General features: G+C 46.7%; 1 protein-coding gene across 2 annotated transcripts; it reads right to left on the reverse strand.

Moving 5' to 3' along the window:
- Positions 1-312: 312 nt before the first annotated feature.
- On the reverse strand, positions 313-5418 carry TPBG (trophoblast glycoprotein). 2 transcript variants are annotated; one of them, XM_069011259.1, is made up of 2 exons: positions 5354-5418; positions 313-4639 (listed from the first exon to the last, which is right to left on the reverse strand). In XM_069011259.1, the coding sequence occupies exons 1-2, from the start codon at positions 5392-5394 to the stop codon at positions 3364-3366; spliced, it is 1317 nt and encodes a 438-aa protein (XP_068867360.1). In that variant the 5' UTR covers positions 5395-5418; the 3' UTR covers positions 313-3363. The 2 variants fall into 2 exon arrangements, with proteins under 2 accessions (XP_068867360.1, XP_068867361.1); XM_069011260.1 differs by lacking the exon at positions 5354-5418 and adding an exon at positions 5047-5145.
- Between the last annotated feature and the right edge of the window lie 2434 nt (positions 5419-7852).

Consider the following 7852-nt stretch of genomic DNA (forward strand, 5'->3'; position numbering starts at 1 on the left):
TAAAGGAGGATTTGGGGAATTTTTTTACATGGCAAGAGCACTTAACCAAAGTGTTTTAAGAAAATATATTAAAACTATGTCAATTCCTTGTGCTATTTTTCCAAGAAAATTTTAAGATTGTTACAATGAAAACTAGCTTCAAGAAAGCAACTAAACCTTGGAGAAATGATCCTTTCTGCTTCTGAGCTGTGCAGCCTTTCATGAAGATTTGCCCACTACTTTAGTCTGGATGTTTTTCAGTAACAACTATGTCATACAGAACTTTGGGGATTTATGTATACAAAACACATTTTAGAGGCATTTAGTACTGCACGTGTTTTATTGAAGAATGAATGAATAAGCTTCTCTGGAAATAGTAGTCAATTGGAATCTCAGGTGTCAAAGCAGAGTAGGATTATAAAATGTGCTTCAGAAGAACCTTGAAACTAACGATATTTTAAATGTTTAGTTTTTAACCATGTTCCGAAGTAGTGTGGGAGCTACTTTTATGTGTCTTCTGAGTACCACTGTTAATTATTTTGAGAAAGAAAAGCAGAACAAATTTCAAGCACTGTTTATGGAAGGGAATTTAAGATCAAATAATGCATTGTACAAAACACCAAAGCATTCACTGTTTGGTCAAACACTGCAGGGGAACATCATCCAACACAACACTGACACATGCTAAATTTACATCCTAATAAATACACACATAAGGAAATGACAAAAATTATTTTAAAGTAGCTGTCACCAGGTCTCTAATAAATTTCTATTACATTGACTAAGATACGAAAATAATAGTAATAATAATCTTTAGAATAATACGTGTAGTAACAGCAACAACAGTTACACTTGCCCACTATACAAATACTCGCTCCATTGGTAAGAGACTGCAATTAAAAGTCGTTGCCTGTCCTTACACAGCTCTACAAATGCACAGCAGTTACATTAACACATCAAGGATAATTGCTTTTACTGTAGTTACTTTAAAGTATCTGTTAACAAAACTCAGGAAATTGCCCAAGAAATGGCTTGGTTTGCACACATTTTATCTGTTATATTACAGAAGCATCTTAAGCAAGGATGATGCTCTACTCCTCTTGGCACTGTACAGGTAAGTGTAAGTCGATAATCTCCAGAATAACCAATACAACAAAGCACACTGCGTAGCTACTGCAAGTTCTAGCTTCTTACATAAACTATCTGATGTATACCAAGTATGAACAGTTTGCATAGTGGCAACAGTAATAGTTCTTCACACGGGGGTTTTCACACTATCCTTAAAATATGGGCAGCTAATACTCAGACGGGCAGTCTGCTTTATAAGAATCCGCAAACTTAATTCATATGCCGTTAACCAGATATTGCTCAAACATTTAAATTACAGCAGGAGAAATATGCTATCACTTAATTCACATTAATTGCAAAATATACTGATTTACAAAACATTAATTGTAATTAATAGCCATTCTTTTTTTACTTTTAAGGGTAAATGCACATAAGTACATAAAAAAATCACTGCTATTAAACAAATCCAATTTAAAGCAATAGAAAATTAGCCTAAAGCAAGTTGTGCTACTTGCTTTGTCTGAAGTCGCAAGGAGATGAAAAATGCTTTTGAATAATACTGATGCCCAAAATAGATTATATTTCTTCTGATACTTTAAAGACTATTTTATATTTATGAGCTCTTTACCAAATGTATACATCTATGAGAGAACTGCCACTTTTGAAATCAAAAGGAATTAGCCAGCAATTCATAAAATTTGAGAGATGCTCAAGAGCTTCAAGTTATAGTGACCATGGAAAAAGCTCCACAAATAAACTGATATATATCAAGTCACATCACACTTTTACAGCTGGTGTATTTTTTTTTCGTTAAGAAACCATAAATAGATTAGAAAAAGTGCAATAATTATTGGCAACAACTGGAAGGTTCTTGCTAACCTTTCTATATGTGGTCAGAGTTGCATCTTAAAGTAGGCATTCTGACAGGGTTTCTTGCATGCTTTACCTATTTACAAGAAAATGCATTCCCAAGCAAGTAGTAAGCAACATACCATACTGAAGTGCACCTGTTAAATGCATTGAGATAAATGTAAAGTTCCATCAAGTTACTGGATGTAGATCGCTACAGAACTTCACAAGTACTGAGACCTTAAAAAGGAAACAGCGATCTAACAAATGCTGTAGTGATGGACAAGCCTAGAGCTTGCCAGCCACACAACTGAGCTGCATTTAATTTAGTTCAGGACACACAAGCATGGTTTTTTATAATAAGCAATTCTATTCAGGTAAAATTTTCTTTAGCTTACCAACTCCACAATTTAATTTGATTTTTTTTTTATTTGGTAGAGAAGACCTTATGAAAATTCTATTAGCTTGTACCTTCCCAGGAAAGTGGACCCTAGCATCTGTCTTGACATTATGCAGGTGCTCGCAGAGAGCAGTCTGAGGGGTTTGTGCCAAGTGAAACTGCTCTCGTCATTTAATTCTCAGTGTAATTAAGCTCAGTGTAATTCTCTTAGCATATATCAGAAAATTGTCAAACATTTATGCCTCTAAGCTACACATTTGTATAAAATTTTATTCATATTACTACTGCAGGGCTATTACTTCAGAGACTGTAGCGCTATTCACATTCTTAGATGTCCATACTTTTCTCATTGAACAGCAAACACAACAGTTCTTGTAAGACTGTTTATTGAATTTAACAGTTCAGACTGAGTTTAGATGGAGTTTAGATGCAGTTTGTATAAAAAATTCTCTCAAGTCACGTAAACTACAATCAAAAATAACTACAAAACAGTAAGAGACTTACTGAGATCATAAATTTCCTAACGTGTAAAACTATACAGTATTTGTGCATGCTTGCTATTTTATTTCCTTCTGAAGAGCTGTTAAAAGGATTTTGTTTGGTTTTTAAAATCTCAAGGTAGTCTATGAAATGTAATCATTGCATCTCAATTCAGATATACAAGATCAAAACTGGCACAGGGGAACATAACATTATTTTCCCAAAAAGTTGAGGCAGCTTTTGTTGAATGGCGTCTGCATTAGTAAACATTTTATAAACTCTGGTGGCTTTGGATCATCAGAATCCTTTTTTTCTTTTGACGTCTTGAAAAAAACTTTCCCACAAGTGCAGACAGGTAAGGAGGAAAATAAGTAGCAGCTTGTTTCCTACATACAGCTGAACGCCATGCTCAGCTGTCCGGTGTCTCAAAACAAAAATTAACTTGACGTCACAGGGAGGCATATCCCCCTCAAATTACAAGCATGTCTGAGACTTTTCAGGGGAGATGGAAGCAAGCACGAGGGTAAAGCATAAGTCTACTTTTCATGCATAGGTACTTTGCACTGCCCTGCACCTGGGGCATTTTGTCAGACATCCGAGTTGGAGCTGAGGTTTGTTAGCCTGGGGTCTGCGTTGATCTCATATCTGTAGTGGTAGCCCTCCATGTGATCCCTACAGGCATCTCTGATGTTGTGCATCCACTTTTTGATTCCTTTTCGGTTCAAGTACAAAACTAGGAGGAATATGGCCCCAATGAGAGCCAAGACTATCCCCAGGAAGACATATGAAGTCTGTAGCTGGGAAGGCAGATCTATGGGCACAGAGCAGTTCAGGTCTGAGCTGTTGATCTTCAGCAGTGCTTTGCCCAACATCTTGTCAGGGGAGGCACATGTCAGGGCTTCTTTGCCCTCCACCTGGTCGCTCTCTTTGAGCCAGGCCACCAGGTCCTCGATGGCGCAGTCACAGACCCAGGTGTTGTGGCCCAAAACGATGCGCTGGAGCGCGGGCAGGCTGCGGAACTGGGCCAGGGTGCTGTTCCACAGCACACTCAGGGAGTTGTCGCTGAGGTTGAGGCTCTGCAACTGGCCCAGCCCCTGGAAAGAGACATTTCGCAGGCCCACCAGGGAGTTGTTGCTGAGGTCCAGCTGCTGCAGGGCCGGCAGGGCAGTGAACATGCCAGCGGGCAGCAGCAGCAGCCCGTTGTCGGCCAGCTCCAGGCGGCTGAGGTTGCGCAGGGTCCCGGACTGCAGCAGAGCGGCCAGGCTGAGCAGGACGCCGTGGTCGCGCAGGGCCCCGCGGAGGGCCAGCTCCTCCAGCGGGCTGCCGCCCTCCCCGAAGGCCTGCGGGCTGAAGGAGGCCAGCGCGTTGCCGCTGAGGTCCAGCTGCCGCAGGGCGGGCAGGGCGAGGGCGCCGGCCTCCACGGTCCGCAGGTGGTTGCCACTGAGGTTGAGGGAAGCGAGGTCGGGCAGGCGCTGGGCGGGGAAGGCGCCGGCCGGCAGGTGGGTCAGGGGGTTGCCGGTGATGAAGAGGCTGCGCACGTAGGGTGGCAGGTCGGGGGGCACCGCCGTCAGGTTCCTGTTCACGCACTTCACCGTCTTGGCCGGCTCCGAGCACTCGCAGAGGGCCGGGCAGCCGCCGGGCTGCGCCGAGCCGCAGCCCAGCAGGACGGGCAGCAGCAGCCCCAGGCAGAGCGCGCCGCGCCCCGGCATCTCGCCCGGCCCGGCCCCGCACGCAACTTTTCCCTCCGGGCACCTCCGGCTCCGGGCGGCGCGGCGAGGCGGGGGCCGGCTCCGGGCAGCCCTTTCTTCGGGGGCAGGAGTTTGCCCTCGGGGGCTGGCTCCGCTCCGCTTCCCGCGGCGAGACCTGCGGCAGGGGAGGAAAGGGACACGGCAGCGGCGGGGCGGCGCGGCTCCTCTTGCCCGCGCCCACCCTCCCTCCCCCGGCCCGCGTCTCGTCCTCCGCCCCCGATAAGCGGCTCGCCCGGGTGGCCCCGGCCCCGCGGGAGAGCGGGAGAACACGCGGAGGAACAAGTTTTCGCCCACTTCCAGCTCACGCCGCCACCTTCCCACCCGGCCGTCGACTTCACCGGCGTAGCACGGAGGGGAAGAGGAGGATCTAACCCGCCACCGCCCACCGTGTCCCGCGGCTCCCCACCCGCTGTCCCTGCCCCGGGGCTCTTCCCCTCCGCCACGGCCGCTACAAACTCCCGGCCCCAAAACCCACCGCGGAGCGCAGCGGAGGCGAGCCCGGTCCCGGAGCCCGTCCCTCACCTCCCGCCCCGCGTGCAGAACAAACTCCTCCGGAGCTCGCCGCCGACTGCCCCCAGCCCTGCCGCCAACTCCGCGCCCACCCTCGCCGCGCCTGGCCCTGCCTCCCCTGGCAGGAGAAACCAAGCGCCGCCCGGCCAGGGGGAGCCGCCGCCCGCGCCCCGCCCGGCTCCCGCCCGCCGCCCCCGCGCCCCCGCGCTCCCGCTCAGCCGCTGCTGCCGGGCTGCCTCGCCCGGGAGCCCGCGGGAGGCTCCGCTCGGCGTCCCGTTCCCCTCTTCCCCAGGCCCAGGTGGTGCTGCCGGAGACTCACCTTGCCGCCGAGCGGGGCCGCGCCATGTGGAGCCGCGCCATGCGGGGCTTCAGTGCGGCTCGCTCGGCGCGGAGCCGCTCCCGCCCGCCTCTCGCAGGGAGAGCCCCGCGCTCCGCTCCCGCCTCGCAGCGCCGTACTTGTGCCTGCCCCGCCGCGGCTGCTGGGCGCCGTTCGCCGCGGTTTCCACGATGGGCGCGCTCAGGCCGGGGGCAGGATGAGGAATTCCGGGAGGTTTCGAGCGCGGGGGGGGCCGTGCCGGCTGCTGGCGGCCACTGCCCCCGCCCGTCTACCCAGGGATCGCGGTTCGGGAGAGGAGGGAACAACAGCAGCCACGAAATACACCCGAGTGAGCTCCATAGCTGAAGCAAAAAAAACCCCAAACCAAAATAACACCAAAACTACACTTAAACCCGCCAGGAACTTTAGAGATCCTAAAATAAATAATAATAATGAGCTTTAAGAAAAGAAAAGGACCTGAAAATTGACAGCTCAAGACTGAGATTTAAACTTTATCATGATGCGGAAAAGCGTGTAAGTACCAGTCTGTATATAAAATATTTACCCGCTTCAGCCGCGATGGCTGTCCCAGAACCGTGCTGGCAGGGCTGAACAATCCGGGTGTAACAAATACGGATTTGCAACTGAGTAACTCCCTTACGTTACCCCACAGCGGGGTATTTGAGGAAGTCGTGGATAGTGTAAGCTGTCGTGTGGGCTGTATTTGGCCACAGGTCCCTAGAAAGTGATTGAGATCATTAAATAACACCTAATTAACACAAAATATCTACGAGCGTATACAAATAAGCAGTTTCAGCAATGTGAAACAGAACGTTTTGAGGCGATGACTCCTTTGGGCTTTCCTTATCCTTCTGTTGACTGCCTACACAAGCTTTCCTTCTCCCCGTATGTCAGTATTACACTCCTGCTTTCTCGATAAACTATGTTCCTTTTTTTGGTAAAGTCAGCAGGAATTTCGGAGCTGCCAAAAGTCATAGGGGAAATGAACAGATGAATCCAGTATGAAGTCTTGATAAAATCAGCCCCAGAATCTGGAGAATAGTGAACTAAAACGCCAGTTTCTGAAGGATTGTTCTCTCTCTAGCCTGATGGTGCTACGGTGCAGAAAAGTCTGGGGTTGAGATGAGAGGCAAGGGCTGTCCAGCTGATAAAGCAGCATGCTCTTTACACGAAGATTACAGAGAAAAGAAAACATGGAGTGACTGAAGCAATAGTGATACAATTAAGATCTTGGACTCACAAGCAGTTCCAGAAGTTTGGGAAGTTATTGCTTTGATGTTGAGTTAGAAAAACAGTGCCACTACACTGCAGGACATTTTAGTTAGTTGAAAGGTTGTTGACATGCCTCTTAGTATAATGCTTAAAAAAGTAGATAGGTAAAGATGTCCTGCATTTTGTAAGAGAAAGAGTTGTTTTCCTAATCTATGAAAATTCTTTGAAAAAGTCAAAGAAACACTCCCACCCAAATTGTCCTACAAGACAACAGTAAAATTCAGTGACCAATAAATAGTTTCCAAAAGGAGATGGCTTTTAAAAACAGGTAACTAAATACATAAAAAAAATAAAAGAAAAAAATACTAAATCAGCATAACCATAACCACCTTTTATAAAATGTTTGGATACAATGTAATTTTGAATTAAATAGTCCAATTAAGAGCAATTACACTGATCTGCTCATTGTGCTGACCATAGTTTTCCTAGTAGTTCCCAGCTTTTCATGACTGTCTAGATGGGACTGTGCCTCTTGTCCTCCAGAGCAGGTTAGCTCTTTGAGCAGGGTACATGGTTTTATTCCATCTCTGTGGAGTGCTCCCTGACAGGTACTTGATTGTGCTGCAGTAATGCACATAATAGATAACAAGTATTTTCCTATTCTTTCCTGTTATTCCAGTAGTAATTTGTACCTGCTAAGCGTGCTTAAGCTTGCAAGAGGAAGAAAATTGTAATTTGATTTCTTTTCTTCTTGTTTAAATAAAACAACTTAGAGGCATACTCTGAAAAAAAAAAAAAAGGTATTTTCTGTTGAATTCACCTATACTGAGTGGATTTCCTGGATGTTTGTAATCTATACTAGGAAAATGAGAAAAAAATGAACCTTGATGTGTTTCCAGGTCAGTTTTGTCTATTACGGTTGACTGATTTATGAATTTGCATTGCACAGCTCATAGAATCTCATAGGTTTTTGCATAAAGGTTATGCAAAACTTCTGCCTGAGTTAAAGTATAGGATTTAAAAATATATTGTCTTGGCTAAAGGACTCAAACTGGAAGTTAATTTACCATTAGGGAACTGTTCCTGTGGCTGATATTCCCAGGGCTTGACTGAGAAGCTCATGTTAAAGGGTGCAGGGGTTGAGACAATGCTCCAGTCTCTCTGCTGCTCCAGGCTGAGCAGCATGGATGACATGCTGGCCATCTGGAATCATGAAGGAAACCTCTGACCATCCTTCTCCAGAAGGTTAAATCTTGCTTCATGTGACAG

This window comes from Aphelocoma coerulescens, chromosome 3, assembly GCF_041296385.1.
Source record: "Aphelocoma coerulescens isolate FSJ_1873_10779 chromosome 3, UR_Acoe_1.0, whole genome shotgun sequence".
NCBI classification, from domain to species: Eukaryota; Metazoa; Chordata; class Aves; order Passeriformes; family Corvidae; genus Aphelocoma; species Aphelocoma coerulescens.

Bases quoted from the DNA above. Each gene is read 5' to 3' on its own strand.
- TPBG (XM_069011259.1), bottom strand. From the start codon at position 5,394: ATGGCGCGGCTCCACATGGCGCGGCCCCGCTCGGCGGCAAG. The intron at 4,640-5,353 runs GTGAGTCTCCGG...CCCCTGCCGCAG, and splicing joins CGGCCCCGCTCGGCGGCAAG to GTCTCGCCGCGGGAAGCGGA.